This window comes from Podarcis cretensis (assembly GCF_951804945.1).
Source record: "Podarcis cretensis genome assembly, chromosome: 9".
In the NCBI taxonomy this organism is placed as follows: domain Eukaryota; kingdom Metazoa; phylum Chordata; class Lepidosauria; order Squamata; family Lacertidae; genus Podarcis; species Podarcis cretensis.
Genome location: NC_137178.1, coordinates 37,861,459 through 37,887,486, shown reverse-complemented (window position 1 = coordinate 37,887,486; position 26,028 = coordinate 37,861,459). Strand labels below are relative to the sequence as shown.

At 39.3% G+C, this 26,028-nt stretch overlaps 1 protein-coding gene and 1 long non-coding RNA gene across 5 annotated transcripts; one reads left to right on the top strand and one right to left on the bottom strand.

Annotated features, from left to right (window-relative positions):
- Positions 1 to 495: 495 nt before the first annotated feature.
- On the bottom strand, positions 496 to 24,630 carry SMARCA5 (SNF2 related chromatin remodeling ATPase 5). 4 transcript variants are annotated; one of them, XM_079989487.1, is made up of 24 exons: positions 24,197 to 24,627; positions 19,263 to 19,337; positions 17,607 to 17,773; positions 14,757 to 14,857; positions 13,848 to 13,948; positions 12,759 to 12,938; positions 11,735 to 11,890; positions 11,512 to 11,643; positions 10,253 to 10,321; positions 9,676 to 9,785; positions 9,336 to 9,562; positions 8,507 to 8,628; positions 8,262 to 8,414; positions 7,587 to 7,719; positions 6,007 to 6,155; positions 5,730 to 5,849; positions 5,522 to 5,632; positions 5,054 to 5,167; positions 4,762 to 4,848; positions 4,061 to 4,193; positions 2,655 to 2,773; positions 1,988 to 2,200; positions 1,142 to 1,252; positions 496 to 797 (listed from the first exon to the last, which is right to left on the bottom strand). In XM_079989487.1, exons 1-24 carry the CDS (start codon positions 24,320 to 24,322, stop codon positions 732 to 734), a joined length of 3,075 nt encoding a protein of 1,024 aa, XP_079845613.1. In that variant the 5' UTR covers positions 24,323 to 24,627; the 3' UTR covers positions 496 to 731. The 4 variants fall into 4 exon arrangements, with proteins under 4 accessions (XP_079845613.1, XP_079845612.1, XP_079845614.1 ...); XM_079989486.1 differs by having other exon boundaries at positions 4,762 to 4,884; positions 24,197 to 24,622; XM_079989488.1 differs by lacking the exon at positions 24,197 to 24,627 and adding an exon at positions 23,429 to 23,482 and having other exon boundaries at positions 4,762 to 4,884.
- Positions 19,887 to 21,261, top strand: LOC307223523. The gene is made up of 2 exons (XR_013842123.1): positions 19,887 to 20,260; positions 20,785 to 21,261. It is a non-coding gene; the product is annotated as an uncharacterized lncRNA (long non-coding RNA).
- Positions 24,631 to 26,028: the final 1,398 nt, after the last annotated feature.

Below are 26,028 nucleotides of genomic sequence, written 5' to 3'. Positions count from 1 at the left end.
AAGCCTTGGGAGCCCGGCGGGAAGTCACGCCAGGCTCCCAAGGCTTGCGGAGAGCTTCCTGAAGCCTGGAGAGCGAGAGGGGTTAGTGCGCACCGGCTTCAGCGAAAGCCTGCATTCGCCCCATAGGACACACACACATTTCCCCTTCATTTTTGGAGGGGAAAAAGTGCATCCTATAGGGCGAAAAATACGGTAAGTTAAGAAAGCCTAGTTTGTACAACAATCAAGCAATCAGTACCAACCACTGCAAAAGATGTTTGCATGTAAGTGAATACAACAGACCTCTCATGAACTGGACTTACCTTTGAGATTTTTCTTTGCTTATTTCTTACTCCACATTAACAATTAGTGTCAGCACCTCTAGGTTTATCTCTGTCACTGTTAAAAGAGACAACTGTAAAAGCCACTTTGTGTTGCTACTTCTGAACCCAACAAATCTTGAGCCACGAGTTTCAACATTATTCATACAGAAAGAAAGGGACAACATATAAAAAATTAGTGACCAGTAAATGAAGCCTATTTTTTATTTCAAGTGTTAATGGTAAAAAAAAGTTCAGCACAGCTGTTTTATTTAAAAAAGTGAAACTACATTACTATTCTTCTAGTTCAGTAAGTAAACACATGAACCCAATGTCCTTTAATGACATAATAGTTGAGAATTGTACAGTACATCTTATGAAGACCCGTAAAATTAAAGAACTACTTTAAAGTTAGTGATAAGAACTTAGAATTCACAGCTTTAACTTCTTTTTCCTCCCTCTACCATCAGGAGTACCGTCCAGCTTACGTTTCTGCACCTGGATAGGGATTGAAAGATTAGATTTTAGCCATTAGTCATAAGTTAATTGGCGATCACAGAACTACACTGAATAAGCAGAAGAGTACTTTTGATCAGAGGAGTTTGAAAGCACCTTTTGAAATGGCACAGAGAGTCTGTTAAAAAGAAAGTCAAAATTCCAGTGGCACAAACCCCCAGAGAGAGCCTTTGGAAGCAGCTACAGAGGCCAGAGTACATGTTCCTTCAGGGGATGATTTGGTCAAAGATTCAGATACAGAAAGCGACTGTTTTCAAATTATGTGCCAAAATCAACAGGTTCTCTTCACATAAATCACTTGTAACAAATTCATATTTTACACTCACCAAAGATGGCTTTGGGCCCCGTTTTTTCTTCTCTGCCTTCTCTTTTTCTTCTAATTCCATGTTTTCTCTTTCAATCAAAGTGATCAAGGTGTTGCATCGTCTTTGCAGCTCCTGAGTCATGAATAAGGAAACAGACCCAATTATACAGTAGCCGCAACACACAAAAAGTTCACACAGCTACATCCTATTCCCAGTAGTCCCTGAATCAATCTGTGCTGAAGAAAAGAGCAGCTTGAAAAAGCCAACATTACATAAGTAGAGGGAAGAATGAATATGATCAAAGTAGAGCCCACTAGCACAGTGCTGTGGGCATTAAGTGAACTCTTAACAAGGAGGGTGTATATATCATTTTTGAAAAATCAGTCATAGGTTTGATTTCTGCAAGTGGTGCCTATCATATACAGAGGTGAATAAGAAGCTTCCCAGTTTGGGGGATGGGAAGAAAAGAGATAGGAAGGGGCCCATAAGTCCCTCAACCAACAGCACCACTGGACTTTAATAAATAACCACATTGGTGAATACAGCATTAGTGAGGTTAGCCTATACATATTTTAAGTAGACATGTGACACCTTGACTTATAGCCACATAAAGCTTACTTCATCAGTGTGCATATTTTTAGAGTGAGCCTACAAAAGACCCTCAAGGTAAACTTGCCAAAAATAGGGGCAAACGCTGTAAGTACACAGGAGACAAGGCCCTAGTTGAAACAGTTTGTTCATTTTGGCCTATGGCTGCTAACTCCAAAACAGGTTCCAGTGTGGAAGACAACAGCTCTAGTTCTCTGAAACACAGTTTCTGTTGAGGTTCCCTTCAGAAGACATTGATACATTCAAACTAATACGTACCATTGCAGTTCTAGACTTGAGGAACCAATCAAATCTGAATTGGGGAGAGTTGCGAATACATTGCCTCAACTCATCATAAACATTTTCTTTGTCAAATCCTAGCTTGTGAAGCATGCAGATTAAAAAGCGATCTTCCTCTTCCGTATAATTCTTTCCTTTGTTAGTGCCATACGATATCCTCAGCTGGTGAAAAGGTGCTTTGTACCTGCCAATCTAAGCAAAAACCATTTAATGCACAGAGCTAGACATGCATCAGTGTACTGCAGGATAGAGACATGACCCACAGCTCCATATCACTTTGAAATATGATTTAAGTTATACATAACTACACTTTTCTAGCAACACTGAAAGCATCATTTGTAGAAAATCAGCCTGTAAAACTCAACCCACTTTTTAATGGGCTATATTTTCTTTCCAATTGTGGATAATAGACTGTTTTCAAATTTGAAGAAGAGTAAACTATTCAGACAGTAATGGAGAATTAAATCTGAAACACCAAGAGCACTTTACGGTTTCGTGACTTAAGACATGTCAAGCTTAACTTCTGAAATATAGAAAAAGTAACTTGAAGAGAATAGGAAAGACAACATTTAAATGAAATTAAGTAGTATAATATATCATTACCCTGAAATGTCAGTGTAATTAAAAAGAAAGAATATATAATTACCTTTGTGTCAAGTGCCTTTTTAATACTGATCCGCCTTTGAATTCGAGCTTCACCTCTTTCAATCTGTGCCATTATCTTTTCTATATCCTGGAGTTCATTACATCGTTCCCAGAAAACAGCTGGGGGGGGGGGAATTATTTGCTAGTTACATCTTATGAAAAGTTCATCAGTTTTATAATCTTAATTAGGTTAAATAAATATGAATTTATAGCTACTGATATGAAACAAGTCAGAGCTAGTATGATGTAACAATTAGTGTTGGACTATGACCTGGTCAAATGAGTTCAAATCCTCACCCAGCAATGAAGTTCAATGGGTGACCTTGAGCCAGTCAACATCTCTCAGCGTAGCCTACCTCACAGGGCTGTTATGAGGATGAAACGGGAAGGATGGGGGGAGGCGAACCATGCTTACCACCTCAAGCTCCTTGAAAGAAACTGTGGTGCAAGGAACTTTCATTTTATGCTTATATAATGTATGTGTTGCAGCTTTATGTGTAATACCAATTTTTAAAAAAAAATGATGCAAAAATGGCACACACGGGGGGGGGGGGGGGGATAAGAAAATGATGCATGCAGGGAAAAGGTGGAAGAGAGCAGGGAAAAACAGCCAGCAGTCTTCGTGAGAGTAACCAGATGCAGAAGAGGTAGCTAGAGAATAGAGCTGGGTGATACCTGGTTTTCAACAGCTAAATAGTGCAATGTGCGATATATCACAATGTCTGGGGTGGTTAACCCTTTTGGCCTGGCAGGCCAGATCAAATGTCTTCCTCAGCTGACTGCCAGGTGTTTGGGAAGTGCTGCACACAGAAAAGAGCAAGCTTTGCATTCCTTGTGCTTGAGAGGCACAGAGCTTGCAAAGCACCTTGGCACAGTGCATCCTAAGCACTTGGTAACCAGTGGGTTATCAGGCACTTATGAAGTACTTTGAAAGGGGCTTTGCAGGCAGTCAACTGGCCTTTTTGAGAAAGCCCCACCTTTACCTTCACCACAAACACTATAAATGACGTCAGGTGTAGGTAGGGCAGGACACTGGGCTTGCCAGTAGCAGATTTGCAGGCCTAATGGGGAGAACCAACCAGCCAATTATTTCCCACGCCCTTTATTTAGGCAAATATTCACTTTAAAATACCCTGTTGAATAGAAAACTGGCATTTTAATCCATTTTACAGTGAATAAATCTCAAAACAGATTTTATGGCTGACTCAGTTGTTTTTAAGATTTCATGGGAAAAAATTCCCAAAAAATTCAAAAGTGATATTTAGGCTATGGTCAAGTACTCACTTGCCTAGGAGTAAGCTCCATTGAACTCAGTAGAGCTTATTTTTGAATAGACGTGTATACGCATGCATGTCTATTCAGACATAAAATCATTCACAGAACTTCTCACAAGAAAACATAAGTTACCAGAATATTCAATGACTTCCTCTGGAGTTTTTCCTTCTACTTCCCGGGCTATATTTTCAATGTCATCACGGCCCCATTTTTCATTAGCTTTGATGAATTGATTGAAGTCTCTCTTATTCCAATTTGTGAACCCCTTAAGAAATAACAAGATAGGTATTTAGAATTTTCATGTTTCTTTCAAAGACATAGCTTAATTGGGTCATCAGCTGCCTTGAGAACTTTCTAGCTAACTTAAAGGAGTTAAAACTTTGAAAACAGCGTTCTCTCTAAGTGACCCAGATTAAGCTTTATTTATCATGTAAATTTGTATCCTACCACCTTTTAATGTAAAACAATTCCAGGGTAGCTTACTACAAGATAAGAACTAAGAACAGCATCAGGAGAATACATAAAAACAGTTTAATCAGTGATTAAAATCTGAAGGAAAAAACAAAAACTAAATCTGTCTAGCCTCAAAAACAGAAGGCACCAAGATAATCCTTTATGGGGACAGTGGGTTTTATTATTATTTATTAAAATATATACCCCACTTGATTGTAAAAAACCCTCAAAGTGTTTTACAAAAGAAAAAACAGTACTTTGAGTGCTTCTCAAAAACAAGTTTTAAAGAAGAAAACAAATCAGTTTTCTCTTTGTAGTATTGACTGAAATGAAATGAAATGTAGACTTAGCCAGAATATGTCATAGAAGGATGACCATACCTGGGTTAGTAACTTTTCTTTTTCTTCCAACTCTTCTTCATTAAGGGGCTCAGCTTCATCAATTTTAATTTGCTCTTCCTTTTGTGCCTGGGATGCATTGGGTAAGTCAGGATTACGAGGTACCTAAAATTTACCAGACATCACCAAATACTTAAACTAAGCTTTCTATATGAAAAATTATTTGACTTTTCTAAGATTAAAATAAGATAAACCAGTGGCAAATTATATAGCATCAAAAAAATAGAAATTTATTTAAATTAAGATGAAAAACAAAACATTGATCCTAATTTACCTTGTACCCAATGGTTTTTCTGTAATAAAGAATCTCTTTTTCCAACAGTTCAAACAAACGTGGTGGAAAGAACTGGAAATCCTGAACATTAGGCTGTTTTGGAGGGCGTGGTGCCTTAAAAAAAGAGACACACAAATCAAAGAAAATAAATCAAGGCTATTAACACCATCAGGCCCACTAATACAGTAGGCAAATATTAGCAACTACAACCTCCCCAGAACAAGAACTACACAAGATACAAACTACAAATCATGCCAAAGGAAACAGCAGCAGAATAAATGTTTCTCAAATAATAGGACCTACCATGGCAGTCTGTCAAGAGTAGTAGACTTGTGTAGTATGCTTAATTTTACACAAAATGGGTATTTTGGAAAATAAAGGCTTTAACAAACTGATTCCACCCCACCCTCCCCATAGCAAATAAGCTAAGTTTTTTCTGCTTATGTTCTGCTTTATGAATTAGCTTACTTTTGGTGCTTTTGGTTCACTGACACGAAGAGCTTCCCTGAAATAAGCATCAACAGCATAGTTTGCTTTTCTCTCACGCTTAGGTGGTTCAATCCACTCTGTAAATGCCATCTGCAATAAGCAATATTGTTGGTTAATGAAATATTAACCAGTCTACAGATCCCAACAACACTGCGTGAAATTCTAGTCACTAAAAGCCCCTCATTACCTTTTGCTTCTCTCTATAATCTTCTCCTTCAAAGTTATAGACACTTGACTCTGTATCCACCGTAAAATTTCTGAGTGAGCTTTCACCCATGTTGGAGAGTTTCTCATTCATTTCTGCAGTCTAAAAATACAAGAACCATTTTTTTCAATAAAACTTAATGCTTCATAACCAAATGAGAATTGCATGCAGTCAAGACAAAGCATTATTAGTGGTATTCAAATTTTGACCTGGAAAAAATGAAGCTCACATTTTATTCTGGTATAACATGCTAACTTACTTTCTTTGCCCCTCTTTCCAAAATACCATCAATATCTTCATCTGTAATTTCACTCTCCTTGGAAGCAAAGACATGGGTAGCTCCATGCCTAATCATCTGCAACATTTCATCTTTCCCCAGTTTGTTCAGATTTTGATCCACTAGTCTTCCTGAATATGAAAAATGTTGTTAAGAAACAGAATGTAACACTAAAAGTCAAGTACTTTGAAATTTGCTGTCATAAGAATGTTTTTAATTTTCAGAGCTGTTATTTGAAATGTCATTTCTATTGTATTCCCAACAATGCTAAGCAAACACTTTTGATTAAATTAGTATGAGTATACTCAATCTTTAAACACTCTACTTTTGCCTATGCAGTGCAGTTTACATTATTTTTTTCATAGAAAAAAGAGATTTTCTGAAACAATACACAATACTTGAGACAACAGGTGAACTTCACTATAACCTATAGAAAACAAGTAATATTTAAACACTTGGATCTCTTTCTTTCTGCCTGGCAACATGTAATGTCTGATAATAGCTTCATAATAATTACAGACCATACTTTCTGAAACCACTTTCATTAAAGGTATTTTTGTAGACTTCCTGGTTTTTGTGCAACTGAAATAATATTGGTCACTAAAACAATAAATTCTATGTAAATAAAAAGTATTTAATAGTACTGATTTAGCCCATGGAAGTTATACATCTCCCTAAGATTACTTAAACATTTTTCTTTTTTTTCTGGATTTAAAAAAGTCAAAAGTAATTCTTCACACAGTGCAGTTTAAAACTGTAGTATTTCTTGCTAAAATCTGGGCAGCTTCGAAAGGGGATTAGATAAATTCATGGAAGAAATGGCTATTAATTTTTACTAGTAATGAAGGCTACCATATTTTTTGCTCTATAAGATGCACTTTTCCCCTCCTAAAAAGTAAAGGGAAACAAGTGTGCATCTTATGGAGCGAATGCAGGCGGGAGGCTCTGCTCAGCGCTCCCTTTAAAGAGTGTGCGGAGTATGTGTGCGGCTCTTGGGGGCTTTTCCCCAAGGAGGGAGCGCGGCTCTTGGGGGAGCCTTAGTCGCATGCAGCCTCTCCTGGGCAGCAGGATGAAGGCTCCCCTTGCCCGGGAGAGGCTGCGCGTGGCTATCCCATAATCCAGGACAGCCAGCGGGATTGCTGCACTGCGATCCCACCGACTATCCTGGCTTCTGGGATTCAGAATATTTTTTTTCTTGTTTTCCTCTTCCAAAAACTAGGTGTGTCTTATGGTCTGGTGCGTCTTATAGAGCAAAAAATACTGTATATTTTAGCTTCAGTATGTGATGTAGTGTATCCTGAATACCAGTTGCCAGGAAACAGAGCAGGAGAGATATTGCACCAATGCCATGAGTCTCCAATAGGCATCTAATTGGCAACTTTGGAAAATAATGCTGAGCTAAATGGCCCTTTGGTCTGATCCAGTAGGGCTTTTCTTATGTTATGTCCACACACTACTACAAAATGTGCATCATATAACAGCTTCTTAACTTACTAAAAACACCCAGTATCAACCAATATCATTGTGCACACTTGTTGAAAGAAAAGCCAAGTTCTATTTACCTTGTTGAATAACTATGGAATCCAAGCGAAGTTTCATTTCTGCTCTTTCCACTATTCTTTCTTCTACAGTGTTGTCTGTAATAAACCTGAATACTCTAACAGTCTTTGTTTGACCAATTCTATGTGCTCGATCCTACAAAGAAAAGAACTCAGTATTTAAGTTATCCACAATAAAGCACTAGCATTATATTGAACTATATTCATGCAACTCTGCATAACTTAAAATTTATTCATATGAATGTAGAAGCCAACATCTTGAACAACTTGATCAAAAATGATAACACTGAGAAAAACTTTGTTTTATTTATAAAAGTACTTGTATACTGCAATTCATAAAAAAACAACGAAGCAATTTACAAAAATTGAACATAACCCATACAATTAAAACAATATAAAATGTTAGACATCAGTCAGCTACTGCCAACTTGGGGAATAATTAACGATACTCCTGCAGATGATCTTAGTGTCTGAGCTGGGATGTAAGTGTTCAGGGAATCCCTGAGTTACCCTGGACCTAAGTTGTTCAAGGCTTTGTAAATCAATACAAGAACATTGAACCTGGATCAACAGTAGATCTCTTGCAGAGTCAACGTGTATAGCATGAAAATGTGTTCAAAAACAAAGCAGAAGTGAGATTCAAGTTCATGATTTCTAAGGTATTGTTATGAACCTTACCATAGCTTGTAGATCTACTTGAGGATTCCAGTCTGAATCATAAATGATTACAACATCAGCTGTAGCCAGATTGATTCCCAAACCACCAGCTCGTGTGCTCAGCATGAACACAAATTTTGAGCTTCCAGGTTCATTGTACGCATTAATGGAGGCCTATATAAAAAATGAGTCAGTCAGTACATCAATACTGGTTCATAAATTTTCAAATAGAAAAAATATTAAGCTTAATTCTTCTGAGCACCTACTTGTCTCTCATCATGAGGTGTCTGCCCATCAAGCCTACAATATTCATAGTTTCGCCACATGCAATAATCTTCTAAGATATCTAGGACTCTGGTCATCTGACTGAAGATTAGGACGCGTGAATCTGTTCAAGATTTTAGAAGATAGTTCAAAGTAAACCACACTCTCAAACCAATTAGTGATCACCCAAGAATTTTAAGAAACAACTGCAAAACTTATGGCAATCCAGAAGTATACATCAAATACATAACTAAAAACATTAATTACACAATCACATACAATTTTTATGCATAAAGCAACTATGAAACCAATTTAGATCAGCTGTTCATCAGTGTTTGCAGAGGTGACATCATGACTGACAGGTGGACCATCCATCAGGATTGACAGAGGAAGATGCATCCCTGGTCCACACCAACAGGCAAATATTTGAACAGGTTCTATGATTTTGAAATAATGTACACAACTTCTCCAGGAAGAAGGGCTGCCAGAGAGGGTTAACTCCAGCACCTTGCACCTAAAGGAATATTTGCAACTAGTCAATTGTTTGAATAATGTTCAGGGTACAGAAAAGGCTTCTTCAGGAATAGTCTCACTGCTATAATAAAGCTTAAGATTCCAAGATTTCACTAACAGGCAGACCCTACAAGTTGTGTATAGTACTGTCTAGGATCTCAATACACCAATCTTGTTCCATTTAGTAGTAAAGACTGAAGATCACTAATATATTCCTACAAGGCACTACAAAAAGCCCAAACTGGGCAAATACTACCTTATCAAATAAGAAAAGAGGCAGTTTCCCACCTGCATTTACCAGTAAGATAAACATGTTACCTTGTTCTTTCAATTTTGGCAACAGTTTGTCCAAGACAACCATTTTGCCACTGTTAGTAACCAAATGCATATCTGTTGTGTAAGGTGGGCCAGGCTCTGCTCCATCAAACAGGTATGGATGATTACAACATTTTCGCAACTGCATAAGAATGTTCAGTAATCTCATTTTGTCCAGTTTTCCAGCAGAATTCAATATATCAATGTCCTTCATTAAGATTCTTGTATACCTGTATTGAAAGAGTAAGGCAACTGAGAATCATGTCACACAAAGAGTTTTCATACACAACCAGCAAGATTAAATATTTTGTTCATTAATTTCATATTAATTTCAATTACTTACCATTCTCTCTGCATTTTGCTGAGACCAACATATATTTTAACTTCCTTTTTTGGAGGCAAACTTTTCTCTACTTCAGCCTTAATACGACGTAAGAGAAATGGTCGTAGTACCTACCAAAAACACAAAAAGCAGCACATGACTTCAAATTGCAGCACTACACACGAACTTGTTCATATTACCGATACTTCAGAACTATATTGCTTTCCACCCCCTTTCAATATGACAGGCTGTATGTGCTGTAGGCATTCCATACATATGTAAGATACAAAAAGATGCAAACAAATAATTGCATCTGCATACAAGTGTATGTCTGATTTCTGGTTCCAAATACAGTGCCATACTTTGTATCAGAGGCTTCCCAACGATATTAAGTGGCAATTGAACCCAATCTCTTATTAGCCCCAATATCTACAGTACATCAATTTTTGTAACATATCAACTGAAGCTTGCAAGCAGAAAATTATTCACCTCCCAAGTACAATGCATATAGAAAGTTGATTGTGTTACATAGAATAGTAGAAACATTCCTGTGAAGTTCAATAGATTAAACTAACTGATAGTTTAATTAAAATCTCACCATATGGAGCCGTTCCACTAGTTTTTGATCCCCAAGACAGTTGTTTGTATCAAACCATGAATCAAAATCCTGTATTGAAGCATTAAAAAGTTATAATCAGTCACATTTCAGAGTAAGATTACCCATTATTTGTCTAAGAACAAAAATTGGTATTTATTTCTGTTATGTAGTTCTGCAAAGGCTAAATCCAGGTTTTCAGGAAGCATACATAACTCTTCTAGTTCAAGCTTTCCTTGCGAAGTTGTAAGAATGTTCTGGCTCTGTTCCTGATGAATTAAGAGACAGAATATGCTGCAGATTCCCTTCAGATAAATATTTGAAAATTAGGTGCTAGGCACTCATTAACTCACAACTCCTACCTTTCTTGCACTAACCATGACTTCACATAACACATGCACTGACACAAGCAATGGATAATACAATCCAACTTCCTGCCCAGCAATGCTTTGCAAACCTACTTTATGCTAGTTTCACAGCTGACATTGGTTCACATATAATGCAAAAACAGAACCAAAGTAAAGACTGCATTGGGAGGAGGAAAAGTTACACTGGAAAGTAATGTTCACAAGGCTCCTATTTGCAAACCATAGTTTTGTAAAAAGTCAAAATTACACCTGCCACTAGCCAGATAAGTCAATTTCCATGTCCAAATACAAAGTAGCCCAATCAGCATCAATAAGGGATTATTTCTGCCTTATGTGCATTTGAAGATTCTAGAGACCTGCATTGGTTTGTTCATTAGCATAAATACATAAAAGTTATTCTCTCAAATAGAAAGTCTTTCCACTTTTTCAAATTATTTACATAGCATAGAATGTATTTTTTTTTAAAAAAAAAAAATTCTAGCTAAATATGCTTTCACTAATTCTTTCTTTTGTTTTATCAACTATAATCTTCCTGGAAAACAATATTATATTTCTGAATAATCCTAATGAGTTCATCCAGGCAAGATGATAAAGTTTGCTTCGTGAAATACTAAGGATGCTTATTGCCATTACTCTGACAATTATAAGTACATTTGAGAAGTTTTGTGGCTAACAAAATTTCACCTACACCACCTTCCCCAAACCTGCTGCCCTCCAGACATTTTGAACTACAAACTCCCATAAGTCACAGTCAGTGGGTTGGGGAAGGTTGCTATATACGCAAACCACCAAGCATTATAAGAGATCTCTCATGAATGTGCACACCAAATATAAGTAATCAACAGTATTTGATAGGCAAGATTAAAGTGAATTTTACAAGTTGCAAACCCTTACATCAGCTGAATTAAAGACGTCTGGCAGTAAAAAGTTAAGAAGTGCCCAAAGTTCATGCAAGTTGTTCTGTAATGGTGTTCCAGTTAACAGTAGTCTATTTGTAGTCTTGAACTCTCTCACAATTTCTGACAACTGAAAGAAAAATACATATATATATTTTAAACTTGAAGAAATGTTTTTTGCATGATTTAAATATTTACATCCACTGGGTGTTTCAAAATACCTTTGATTTTTCATTTTTGATCCTGTGAGCTTCATCAATAACAAGGTATCTCCAGTTAAATTTTTTGAACACCGATTTCTCTTTAATGAGCATTTCATATGATGTTACACAGACATCCCATTCACCAGGCAACAATACATCTCGCACAAATGCAGCCTATTAATAAGAGGGAGGGAAATGATTTGAAAAACTGTAAAAATACAACTATTATTTCACATATTTCACAAAGTACCTTGGTCACCTCAGGTTTGATGCTGGTTCTTAAAAGTATTTCTCTAGACCAGGGCAGTCCAACTTTCCATACCAAGTGGGCTGCAAGAGTACTTCAACACAGAACCTGCAGGCCACACACAGAATTAAATTTCCAAATCATAAATTAAAAGTGTAATATATTTATTATAATATACACAATTAATAATGTATGCACTTTCATTAACAATGCATGACACAAAAACTTTTTTTTAAGGCTTTAAGATGATTTTTATTGAATGTTGCCAAAGTCCCCAAGGGCGAAATGTAGCCTGTGGGCTGTGAGTTGGACCACCCTACTCTAGATCATCTTAAAATGTTCTGCAAATTCAGGCTGATATAGAATTAAAGCCTGTGGGATGCGGAGAATATGGGGTTCTGGGTGGTATCTTTCCTGATTCAGCACACTTGTCCTTTCCCCCCATCCTACCACATCAGAACTTAAAAGAAAGCTGGTGCATTAGAATCCAAGAACCTGAGTCACAGTCTCTGGAAATCTGTTTGTTAATAACACATAGTTTGTTGCCTAGTTTAGCTGTTGTTTGTTTTAAACTAAGAGCCCTGGTTTATATATTCTGCTAAACAAAGATGCTTTGAAAGTGAAACTAAACTTAGCAAATGTCCTTCTCTTGGGAACATAAAATGAGAAATGGGAGGAGGAGCACAAAAGCTTATTTCACTCAAGGTAATCGACATGGTACTAAATCTTGGTTTAGCATTATGTGCTAACTACACCAGAAAATTTTAGGGAAACACTGAGGTGGTTCATACTTACTCGCTGGTCTTTGTCACCTATCAGACATACTGCCCGAAGAGTTGGCACCCATCTCTTAAACTCACTCATCCAGTTATGTAAAGTTGATTTGGGAACTAATACCATATGAGGACCAGGAATATTTCTGTAGTGTTTCATATACCCAAGGAGAGAAATTGTTTGCAGTGTCTTTCCCAGACCCTATTAACAGAACATGTATCAAGTTAACTTGAGAAGTTTCCAGTCACCAAGATAAAATAACTAATATATACATAGGTAGGGGGTTAGACTAGAGTACCCTCAGGATCCCTTCCAATTCTATGAGTTATATGTCTTCTCCCTTAAATATTCTTACTAGCCAAAAAGACACAACGAACAACAGAAATGTCATCTACTCAAGACAGAACATGTATAAAGAAGACATCCAAACACAGCTAATTCCCTTAAAAACACATTTTTGAAGCTGTCTATGTTTGCAAAACTTTCAATCAGTGCACAGGCATGTTTAATTTCTCTTTCAGCTCTGCTAGACAGGATCCAAATTATCAGGTGCGCATTTTTCTTAATCATCTTCTCCAACTATATGCTGCATTTCTCAATATAACCTGTCACATGCCTTAGAAGTTGTACCACTTAAACCGAATTTGGAAGCAACTTAGTCTGGAAGGAACTTTCAGCTGCTTGCCAGAAGTAGGAACAATAAAGCAGTGAGGGCATGTTGATGCCAGTTTCTCAAGCTTCTTGAATGTTAATTATCCAACAGATGGAAACATCTTCCTACAGTCTCAGAATATAGGCCTTTCTAAATGTGAAACACTCTTAACCAGAAAAGCAGCAACTTGAGTGGCTACATTGTTCTACAGAACAAAAAAGATATTCTCTGGTTGGATTTTACTGAGGCAAATCAGCATATGAATGTCATTATCTACTGTAAAGTGAACTGTTGTTATTTGCATTTGCTGTTATGCATCTAGTTTAAACCAATGTCAGATTTAGCCACAATGTAGTACAAAGATTCTAACAAAAAGAATGTAGTAACTATTTCAGTTTAGTATGATTACATCTAATTTAAATTTGATAATCTCAGACAAAATCAGTTGTTGAACATACCATTTCATCTGCTAAGATACCATTGATGCCATTTTCATACAAAGAAATGAGCCAATTCAACCCTCGGACTTGATAATCACGCAGTTTTCCCCATTTTACATCTGAAACAAAAACAGTATACAGTATGAAATAGTTAAAGTCACCATTAATAATACTTCCAATGTCGAAGAAGAAAACTTATGTTTTCTTATGTATCCTCTTATGAGGATATAAGAATATTTTAGTATATATCCTAACAGTGAGCATGGAAATCCTTGGGGCCCCAGGACCAGAGACGCCTCAGCTGCAACAGCAACTAGGGTACCCAGAAGAGTTTCTCTCAGTTCTACCTGCAGATTTGCCGAACCTCAAGTTTTGGTCAAATGTCCTTGTTAGCCATAGCACAATACTTCCACAGGGAAGCCAATCAACACAGATGAGAGAGAAAGCTATTCCAATTATCTACTTTTTTAAAAAACAAACACACAGTTTAGCTGGTGCACTGTAATGATAGCAAATTCCTCTTGGCAACGAACATGAAACACACCAGGGGAATAAACCAAGTATTATAAAGGATCCAAACAGACTATGTACACACTGCCCAAACAGATCACTACATTTTTATTACCTGCAATTACTTTTGGTTGGTCGATATTTGGCAAATGTAAGGGTTTCTGTAAAATTTGGCAGAAAGCATTCTCTATTTTAGTTTTAAAATACCGTATTTTTCCATGTATAAGACTAGGTTTTTTCCTTTAAAAATAATGTCAAAAATTAGGGGGTGTTTTATACTCTGGCTCATCTCCCCTCATTTTCTTAAATCTGAGTCCTCCAAAATGGGGAGTGTCTTATATATGGGGGCATCTTATAGATGAAAAAATACAGTAAGTAATTGATATTGTACCACAAAGAGCAAAAGCCACTACATACATGATGGAGAGTCTTCAAAGCGGGTGCAGACATTAGTGGTCTTTGAGCTTTCTGTTAACAGCTCCTCATCCTCTTCCTGTTCAGTTCTGCGATGGCGGTAGCTAAAAACAATGCATCAGTCTAAGTATGCAGCAACTACCGTGTATACCAAAACACTCTAAGAAGCTTATTGCCTGAGGACTTCCGGGTTGGCGCCTCCGGCAATGGCTGAGCTCCTCCGATTGGGAGGAACTTACTCGTGAAAAACAGGGTCTGACCGCCACGGCGAAGGCGGAGACCCACTGAAATCACAGGTGGAAGAAGCCTGTGAACCTGGGATTTGGCTGGCACCTTTTGCGCCTCCCCTACTCGCGGGGAAACCCTGTTTAGGGGATCCGGAGCGACGTGGGGTGAGCGGCGCGGTGCTCTGAATCGACTACTTCTTTCACGGAGTGAAGCCGCATTGCTGTTGCTGGAGAGCGCTGACTTTTTCCTGTGGACAATTGGATTTTAAACAACTACCCATGAGTAGAACGGAAAATTGGATTTTTAAGTACCTTAATTTGGCGCTGAAAGCGGGAAGGTCATAAACAGGAAGTCCGCCTTCCGCTTTTGTAAACAGACTGAAGCAAAGACGTTACAAGCTAAAGTCTTTGAAAGCTTTTGATAAAGGATTAAATCTCCATCGGTTAAAAATACAAAACCCCCCTTGGAAGCAGGTGAAGAGGGGGAAAATTTTGAACCTAGTAAGCCTGCAGGTGTGAGGGGAAAATCAAATTACCACAGCTCTGAACCTGGGAACGGCTGCCAGATGACGCTTGGGGAAAGTTTACTGACAGAATGGATTTGACAGCTAGCTAAATTAAGAGCAAGATACTGTTTCCATTGTACTCTTCTGCATTTAAAATGGAGAAAAAGTAACTGAAAATTGAAACTATGATTATTGCCTGAGTTGTGCTTGAAAGAACTGATACAAGTGGAGACTGTTTCCCTCTAGAGGGAGCCTTTGAAATTGTTATAGGAATGTAACTGGGAGGTCTCCAGCTGTAAGATAAAGATTCTGAGAACCAGAGATTGACCTTGGACCATTCAAAATGTTGATAGGAGAAGTTATTTTGACTGCATTATGCAAGACAAACTATTTGCTGGAAGAGATTCATAAAAAGATGGATGACATGACTTTTAAAATGGATAATTTGGAACAGAAAGTGACTAATATGAGACAAAAAGCGAGCACCAACACAGAAATAATTCAGGACCTGGCACAGGAACATACCTTGGCAGAACAAATGGTGGAGGAAAAGGAGAAAGTCGTTGTTTTTGAACCTAAAATAACACAAGCGGGATCCTTAGTTCTACAGAAGCAAATTGAGGACTATAAATTGAGGCCTTTTGTGATTGAATCTAGAAAAAGCCAGATTTTGAGGATTGGATCCCGGCTTGGACTGAAGAAGGAAAGTTGGAAAGATCTCTCTATCCAGGGATTAATTGACTTTTGGGACATGGACTTGGATTTGAAGGAGATTGAAGTTTTGGGGGCCTTTGGATTTGGAGGAATCTTGAAATACGTCCTGAAACACTGTATAGACCCTAGCTTCAACTATGGAAATTTGGCTGAACTGTCCAGAAGGAATAAAAGTAATGTTAGGATGGAGTTCTCTCAAGACTTGCTCTCAAGCATTAAAGAATATGAAGAAGATCTGCAGAAGGGACATGGAAAAGAGTTAAGAGCCTTGGACATAAGATCTCCAGGTTGATGGACTATATGGAATTGACGGAAAGGACTGGCAGAATCCGAAACCAGGGAGAGGAGTTGATGGAAGAAGATTGGAAAACTTAAAAGTTTATATATAGAAATATCGCAAAATTAATGAGTGATAGAAAAATGATGGATTGATATTTTATGGAGTTAGCAGAAATGTTATAAGGAGTTAAACACATACAAGCATTTTAGTTTTAATGTTAAAATAAGCTTAAAGGGGAAAAAATTGGTGAAAGGAGGGAAAGTAAAGTTACATTATATTGAGATAAATTACAGAACAAAAATTGGAAAAGATGGAAAGGATTTGCTGAAATAGATAATCGAATTAGAATACAAAAAAGGGAGGTGTGAGGAGGTCAAGGAAATAAGCGAATGAAAAATAAGTTGGGAAGATTAGTTGTGTTTTTTGTCCTTTTTTTTCTTTCTCTTGTTGTGATGTTTTGTTTTGTTTTTGTTTGGTGTTATTGTTTTTACTTTTGCTTTTTGTAACCCTTGAAAATTTTAATAAATATTATTTAAAAAAAAAGAAGAAGAAGAAGCTTATTGCCCGAGAAGCATAACACAAGTACAAGGAAGACCCTTGCCACTCTTTCCACTTCCATGTCCCAACTGGAGAGGAAAATAGTAGTAAATGACAGGTTGCAGAAGTGAGCTCTCATTCCCTTCTCCAATCCCAAACTGAAAAGAGCAGCAGGAGACTGTCCCAGAACTCATGGAGTTGCAAGCACAAGGTCAGGAACAACAGCCTGCTCCCCTCACAGGCAGTATCTGGTAGCCATCAATTTTGAGCTGGCTACAAGCCAGGCAATATCTGTGAACCCCTGCAATACCTAAATACCCTGATCTATGTATACCTGTATTTAAAAGATTATTTCCCCAGTCATGTGATGCTAATAAACATTGACTTTGTTTTTAGGAAGTTGTCTACACTATGGAATAAACTTAAAAGAAAAAGAGTTTACAGACAAGTGGCTTTCTTTAGAATTGTGCTTATACATTGGAGTTCATTTTTTTAAAAAAACTACACCACTTTTTATGCTCTAGATTGACACTTGTCTGTAAAAAGGATAATAATTTCAGTGATAATCAACAGATTGGGTAGTACTCACTCGCCAACTGATAGGAGATTTTGTTTTTCATCCTTCTTTATTCGTGGCCGTCCTGGTTTCATTTTCAAGGGTGAAGTTGGAGTCTTTTGAGCAGCAGGCTGAATGAAATGAGCAAACAATTCTGTTTGCTTCAACAGATACTCAAATCTGTTTGCTCTGTCTGTTTGCTGGAATAAGAATGATAAACATAAGCAAAGATGCAAGCAGGATTCTAGAATTACATTAGCTTTCAGCATGTCAGAATCAACTACATATTGCCCCATCTAAAAACATCCTTCCTGTTTAGGCTAAGAACATCTAAAGATGTACACACACTGAACATTCAACCCTAGTTCTGAAGACAACTCTTTTTGACATCAAGTTCATTGCCATGGTTAAAAAGCTAACATGTTGTCAATGTTTCTACTGGGGGGGGGGAGAGATGCAAATTTTATCTTTAATTAACCCTCTAAGGTTGAAGAGTAGCTGAGCAAAGTTCAGAGGTTTGTTTTTTAAAAACACTAATATCTACTGAGTTCTCACATGCACCATTAACTGAAAAGATGTAAATGAACATTTAATCTAACTGCTGAAGGCTTGAGATGCTATGTGTGTTCCTTCCTGTAGTTAAAAATGTGCAACCACACTGCTAGTAGGAATGCTAGTCATTATCTGAAATTTTTCACTTCATTTCATAAATAATTATTTTACTTCATTTCTGTGCCAGGTACATTATATGTATACATTTTATAATTCTTGTTCCAAAGAAAGAATGCCTCCTCCAGTCAGGAGAAAGCAGGTAGCAGATATTTCCACACAGCAAATATTAACTGCTTAGACTATGAGATGAAACAGGTATGCAAATAGAGAACATAGCAACTGGTTCTTTAAGACTAGAAGACTACATACTTTCTTATTTTCTGACTCTCCACTGGCAGAATAATAGAGAAGGATAACATGAAAGCTGTCTGGATGTCCTACAAGGTTTGCAAGTTTAGAAACATGGCAGGATACTCAAGTGTCTGGCTGTTACTTCTCTGTTTCTCAGGCAGATACGCACAGAAGACAGCAAATATCGCAAGTCCCTGTCATGCAAGTTGTCTTTCAACCCTTCTGACAAGACAGGGTGGGAGGACAGGAGAAAGCAGAGAGGAAAGGAAAGGATGTCCAAGCCTGACATAAAAGCAGCTATTTAGTCTCTAAGCATCAGCAGTGGTCCCACCTGGCTCTCTCCATTCTTTCAGAGCCTTTTATTCTTAAGGTAGTAGGTATTGAGACATCAGTGCCCTTCAAAAACTATCACCTACCTAGGTGCCAGGTCACATGTTTCACAACTGTCCTTTTCCCCTTATGGGAAATTCTAATTCCTAGTTCATAAGAAGGGGGACTAGGATGTAATTGAACTCGACTTGTGGAATCATCTCTTGTTATTACCACAACTGTCCCTACCACAATGAGTCTATGAATGGTGCAAGGTGGGGGAGGCCATGGAGAAGCAAGAGCTACAAATGAGAAACAGAAGAGATCTGTGGCACACAAAGGCAAGTGAGTAAGATAAACAATATTTTCTGCAATCTTATTTGCACTGTGATGTGAAATCTCAGACAAGAAGAGATTAACATCTTTATCAATCTTCTAAACCATCTAAACAATACTTATTAGTATAAAACTACAAACCATTTTCTCTTCATATGTAGGATCTGGTTCTTGGTTCTCTTTTTGTATTCCTGGAGATTCGTCATCAACCACATCCTGGAACATAAAAATTAAAAAGATACTTTGTTTTCTTTCTGCACCTCAAAACTTCACAAATGTATCAAGTATTTAAGAAGCAGGTAACCCAAAGTGGTGTTTCTCATGACAAGCTGCATATATCCACTATTTTGTCTTTTTGGCATGGTTATACAGTTATGATATCACTTCTGATCTATTTTTTTTAACAGCCTACCCAATCTAATAACAGAGATGACAAACTACCATATTTTTCCATCTATAAGACGCCCCCATGTATAAGACAACATTTGGGGGACAACAACAAATCACCAGTCCACCCTCTGCACTATCCGTGTATAAGACGCCCACTGATTTTTGACATTATTTGGGGGGGGGGACACCTAGTCTTATACACAGAAAAATATGGTATATTAACATTTGTTGTCTTGATCTTGTGTACCTTTTAATAATGTTGACTGTCCAATGTTTATTCCTTTCTCCCAATTTAGAATTATATAACCATCAAATTGCTGATCATACTGGGTCTTCTACTGAAAATTGTTAATCTAAATATTTTTTCCATTATTCATAGCAGAAAGTTTCAGTAGACATTTTGTAACTTTTAAATTGATAGATGAAGAATATTGTAGATAGTACGTTTCAGCATTTAATTCTCCACTCAATACAGGTACTATAGTAACATGGTAACAAGTATGATGGGAAAGAAAGGCAGTAAGGGAGCTTTATAACACAATGTATTTCCAGTGCAATGTGAAATTTATTATATAGCTATTGGAACCTATATAAACATTTTCTTTCCCTATGGCCTATTTAGTGAAAGCAAATTATAACCTGGGGGTGGGGGAGAGAAGGAAGGCAGAAAAGAAAACAATACATATCACTTTAAGAGGAAAATTTATCAGGTCACAAGGAAATTTTAGTCAAACAAAATAATTATGCAAGTAATGGACTACAGATGCAAGTAATGGACTACATGGAATTGGCGGAAATGACCGGCAGAATCCGAGACCAGGGAGAAGAGTTGGTGGAAGAAGATTGGAAGAAATTTAAAATCTACTTACAGAAACGCTGTAAAATTTTTGAATGTTAATGATGTTGGAATGAAACAAAGTGGTTCTAGCAATAAGGCAAAATAAGAATATGCAAGAATGGATTAATATCAAATGAAAACTTGAAGTTAGAATATGTGAGGATAAACAATTAAGGGTAAATTAAGAGGGTATGAATTTGCTGAACAAATTTCTAAATGGAATACAAAAAAGGAAGGTGTGAGGAAGTCATGAAAATAAGTAAATGAGTGGTAAGATATTAGAAAGAGGGATTTTTTTTATTTTTCTTTTTATGTTAAATCTTGGTTTTTGTATTTTCTTTGTGCGTTCTTTGTTTACTGTTTACTGTTTTGTAACCCTTTTTTGTTAAAAACTTAATAAATATTATCTAAATAATAATTATAATAATTAATAAGAGTTCATTTTATTTAAAAGCTAATTTCCTGACTACCAGTTCTCCAGTGTATTTGTTTTTAAATTGGCCAATATAGTTTCAATGAAGTCTTCAAATACAGTCCTGCATGAAGCACTTTATGGCAATCCAAGTGGATTATCATCACACATGAATTGCCATGGCCAGAAAAGGAGCCAGTGGGCATACCCAAGTTTGTACGGTAATAAGAATGCTATTGGTCACTGTTGTTACACCAGCCATGAAGCTGAGTTTTTAGGGGCAGTGTAAACCCATCCCACACAGATTGCACACTAACTATGCTAAGTAGGTTTACTCCTGCTGGCAACAGCCCTCCAGGTGCTCTGTGCGTGTTTATGTGCACACGTGTGTTTCTTCACAGCTCTGCTACCTGCATTCCCCTGATTGATGCCAGAGATTGGATCTGGGACATCTAGCATGCAAGGCATTTTCCACTGAACTGTGGCCCCAGTCAATTTTTTTTTTTAAGTAATATTGAGGAGGCAAGATGTAGCAATGGATTTAGCTTGAATAATGCCTCCCTTTTAAGGCATTTAAGTTACAAACAATCTTAAAATTCCTTGTCTTGTAAACTGTCCCGTCTGTCATCTTCAGATGAAGGATGGCATTATAAACAAACTTCCAAATCCAGATCCTGTCAGGATTAAGTTTCAGTTTGTTCATCCAATCTTCAATTGCATTCCCAGGATTAAACAATGACAGCTAGAGTTGGTTACCAGCAGCATATTGATATCACTGTACCCAAGGTCTCCAAGCCATATCACCCAACAATTTCATGTTTTGTAACACAGGAAATAAAATGGAACATTTGCACAACCCACAAGCCAGCAACCATGGGGTAGAACCCAGCACCACCTCTTGCTCCAATCACTTTAAGACTCCAACCTGGAAAAGTTATCATAGTTATATATTTGAAGAAGAAGAAAGACACTGAGGAGATCTGTAAGAGTCAACAGGGATGACTTTTCCCATCCATTTCTCCTATAAAACCAGATCTAGTTCAGTATCATGCAAAGAAATCCTGACATTTGAGAGAAACTACACATTTCAATATCTAAAGGAAGAATTGACACTAGACTGAAGTTATTAAAATCAGTTGGATCTACTGAGGACTACCTTTAGGAGCAGACAGGGACTGTAGGGACCACTCTCTCATCAAGGAGGCATATAGCAGCACCTCCATTATGAAGCATACTATTTTCCTATGACATATGTATTTAACCAGGGTGAGCATGGATACTTTTCGATTTGTACAGCCCAATGATGTGGACAGGATTATTGGCAATGTGAGAGCTAGATCCTTGGCCTTCCTGGCTCATTAAAAAGGCCAGTGGGAGAATGGCTGAGTGGGTAAAGAGAGGGTCAATGCCTCCTTACAAGAAGGAAGGGTTCCAGCATGCCCAAAGGAGGCAGTTATAAAACCTCTATGGAAAAAGCCCTCCTTGAATCCCACCATATTGGATAATCAGCTGCCTGTTTTCAATATTCCCTTTCAGGGCAAGATACTGGAGTGTGTTGTGGTATCTGAACTCTAGTGGTTCTGAGATTCAACAGATTATCTTGGAGCATTTCAAACTGGTTTCAGGCCTGGTTATGGGACAGAAACAGCTTTGGTTGCCTTCATGGATGACATGCAAGAAACTGTACAGGAGGAGTATGTCCCTGTTGGTTCTGCTGGACCTTTCAGTGGCTTTTATACCATCAATCATGGTATCCTTCTGGGTCACCTTTCTGAGATGGGACTTGGGGGCACTATTTTACAATGGCTCTGTTCCTTTCTGGAGGGGCAAACCTAGAAGGTGACACTGAGGGATTCCTGTTTGAACCTTGGCTGTTAGTTAGTGATGTTCTTCAGGGTTCTGTCCTATTCCCATGGCTATGGAACTTAAAACAAATTCCTGAGCCGCAGCAGGTGAAGGACCCTAATCATTAACACTAACATCCCCACTTGATCCCTCAACATGTTAAGAAAGGTAAAATGATCAGCCTCACAACACAATGGTGTGTGAAATGTGAAATGGTGTGTGAAATGACAAGGCACCCACTACCTATTATTATCGCGCCCCCCTTGTTTAAATCAGGTGGTTCAACAACTTGCAGCCCTTGTGTTTGTCTGTATGAGTAGAACTTTTAGTCTATTAGCTGTTGCTGTATATTAACCGCCAATATAGTTATATAAGGCAAGATTACACAACAGAACAGAAAAACACCGAAGACAAAACTATGAGGCTGCAAGTACCAGGAAGTAAGTCCTTTTGAAAACAGTAGGATCAGGTTTTTAACAGTCCCATATTTCCCCATATTAGGAAAATGTATATAAACTAGAAACAGGTGCACAAATGATAATATAACATGGTACCAAACAAAAGAAAATGTATGCAACATCACCATTGGTGATGGGGTAAACGCATACAATTGACTTTTCACAAATGACTTTTCATGGGCACAAAATATCTATCGTTATCCATTCCACCTTAGAACATCTGACCGGGGCCGGATGGGCCACTTGTTATATCAAAGTATCCTAATGGAAGGCCAACCACTCTGGCTTTGTACCAGATACACAAGCATGAAAGACCTATAACAACCTAAAAAACCCAAGCAGGCCTTTTGTGTCGTATCCGCACCACAGATCCAAAACAACCCTTCAAACTGCGTGCACGCATTGGAAGCAACGAATTCACTAATCGGCCCAGTTTGCAAGTAGGGTAACTTTCGTGCGTAGTCCATCCTGATTTCACTTGTTTGAGACTCGCTTCCGACAAAGAACACCTTTAAGGATTGGGCCGTTTGAGGGGATCGCGGTGTGTGCGGAGAGGGAGGCTGCTTCCCTGGGAGGGATCTGTGCGCCCCCTTCCTCCCCCTCAGTTAAAGCTCAGTTGCTTGCCTTGTCGGGCCGCTTGCCACGGCAAAGAAGCAGCGGAGGATCCCGCCCCCGGGAGAAAGGAAGGAAAGAGTCTCGTCGCTGGAGGTGCCAACCAACGCGCCCGCCTTCCTCAGAGGGGGAAAGCGAGGGCGGGACGCGCTCCTGACGCGAAGACCCAACGCACGTTGGCGGGGCTTCCCGAGGCGCTTCTGAGAGGAGCCGCTCCTCCTCCGCCTCCTCCTCCTCCTCTTCGCTATTGTCTCAGCCCCACGCGGCTCGGCTGGGGCCCAACCCGGCCGCTCTGAGGCACCGCCGACGAGAGAGACGCGGCGGCTACAACCGACGCTCCGGTCGAAGGGGAACCGCGTTGAGGGGGCGGCACTGGACCGGCGCAGCGACACCTGCCCCCCCCACCACCGGATAGGGCGAGCGAAGAGCCTCCCCACCGACCGGGCAAGAGCCGGCGACGAGGAGCTTCACACCTTCGCCGCTGCCCCCCTCCCCCCCTCATCCCTTTTCGTTTCCTCACCGCTCCTTCGGCGTCTCCTCCGGGCGGCCCCTCGGCGGCGCCCGCCCCCGCGTTCTCCGCCACGGGAACCGAAGCGCCGGCAGGCAGGGAGCCGGCGTTCTCGTTCTCCTGCCCCGCCGCAGACATAATGGATACCCCCGTCCACACACAAGAGGAGGCCTGGCTCGAAAACTCCGCCGCTTATATATTGATATATGTATATATGAGGACGGGTCTCGCCGCTAGTTTCGCTCCGCGCGACTCGGGCCGGTCCTTCTTCTTTTATTCTTCTAGTTCTTCTTCTTCTTCTCCTCCCACGGCCCCCTCTCGCCGCTGCCGCCCCGGCTTTCTCAGCGCGATCCCACCAACCAGGAACAGAGCCGGCTCTCGAGTCTCGCGAGACAGCCTCTCGAGGGCGGGCAGGCGGAGGAGAGGAAGGGGAGCCGAGACGCCGGCGCTCGCAGCACACGGACTCTGATTGGCTAAGAGACGAGAGAGGAGGCGGCACGGGACGCTGCCTCCGCGATTATTTTGGCGTGAGGGCGGAGGAGGAGGGATTTGGGGCCGCGCGCGCGTGTGTGAGCGTGATTCCGGAATCAACGAGGGAAGGGCGGGGACTGTGTTTGCGTCATTTGGGTAGCGGGGAGGGCCCGGGTTCGTTCTTTTCGCGCGTAGGGAGCGGGGCGGAAGGCGGGATGAGGCTTGGACACGCACATTAGGACGTTTTCACACATGATGTTGAAAGCACGTGCCAGGGTCTGTTTGGGTGCCTGCCATTTTTTTTTTAAAAAAAATTAAATACTTGTATTGCTTTATTTTATTTGCGAACCTCCGGCCTGCTGCTGTTGCGCATCTCTCAGATAACTAAAATATAACAACTTGAGGATGAGAAACAACAATATAAAACAACAACCCGATGTGGAAGCGAAACGGGGACAGCAGCTGTATCAAGTGCGCCACATTAAAAACATTACCCGCCAAAGAAAGCGAAAGCCTGCCGGAGTTTGTTCGTTTTTAAAGACAGGAAGCGTGGGGAGGCAGTGCATTTCTTATTTCGATAAAGGGGTTTTTCAGTTTTTGTGGGATTCCAACTCCCTTCATCCTGGCCAGTGGTCATGGGTAAGGGGAACTGGAGTCCTCAAAAAATCTGGGGAGCTGCTGCATTAAAACAATATAATCCTGATCATACATTTAACTAGAGTTTGCAACATGGGGTGCGATAAAATCACGACCATTTTTTTGTTTTCTCTAGTCATGCAAAGGTGGGGAAAGCAGGACAAGATGAAATTTCCATTTCAAAATTATTAAATTTACAGATCACCTGTCCTTTTTTGGGTCAAGTAGGCACCTTCCCTCTTTAAAAACAATTACTAAACAAAACAAAAAAGTAACACCACTCTCATCACCCACTTTAGAGAAAGATGTGAACGACAGTGCGCCCCACATCACCAGTTCAACTTAAAGACCAATGCTTTAAACAATTGAAGCTGATCATTTCAAGTGTTTTCCAATGAATAAGAGCATAGATAGCTGCCAAATTATCAAGAGGGCCACATCTGCTAATTTTAACACCCAAGAGTCTCTGTAGGGAAAGAGGTGGCCTTTCAAATATTTGGGGCCTGAGCCATTTGGGGCACCTTGAATTGGACCTGGAAATGAACTGGGAACTAGTGTAGCTGTTTTAAAACAGCTTATATGAAATCCAAATAGGATACCAGCCAGTAATATGGCTGCTGTATTTTGGATCAGTTAGAATCATAGAGTTGGAAGAGACCACAAGGGCCATCGAGTCCAACCCCCTGCCAAGCAGGAAACACCATCAGAGCACTCCTGACATATGGTTGTCAAGCCTC

Coding starts and splice junctions, on each gene's coding strand:
- SMARCA5 (XM_079989485.1), bottom strand. CDS start 24,322: ATGTCTGCGGCGGGGCAGGAGAACGAGAACGCCGGCTCCCTGCCTGCC. Junction 6,156..7,586: donor TTCCATAGTTATTCAACAAG/GTAAATAGAACT, acceptor TTTCATATTCAG/GAAGACTAGTGGATCAAAAT. Junction 5,633..5,729: donor ATTATAGAGAGAAGCAAAAG/GTAATGAGGGGC, acceptor TGCTTATTGCAG/ATGGCATTTACAGAGTGGAT.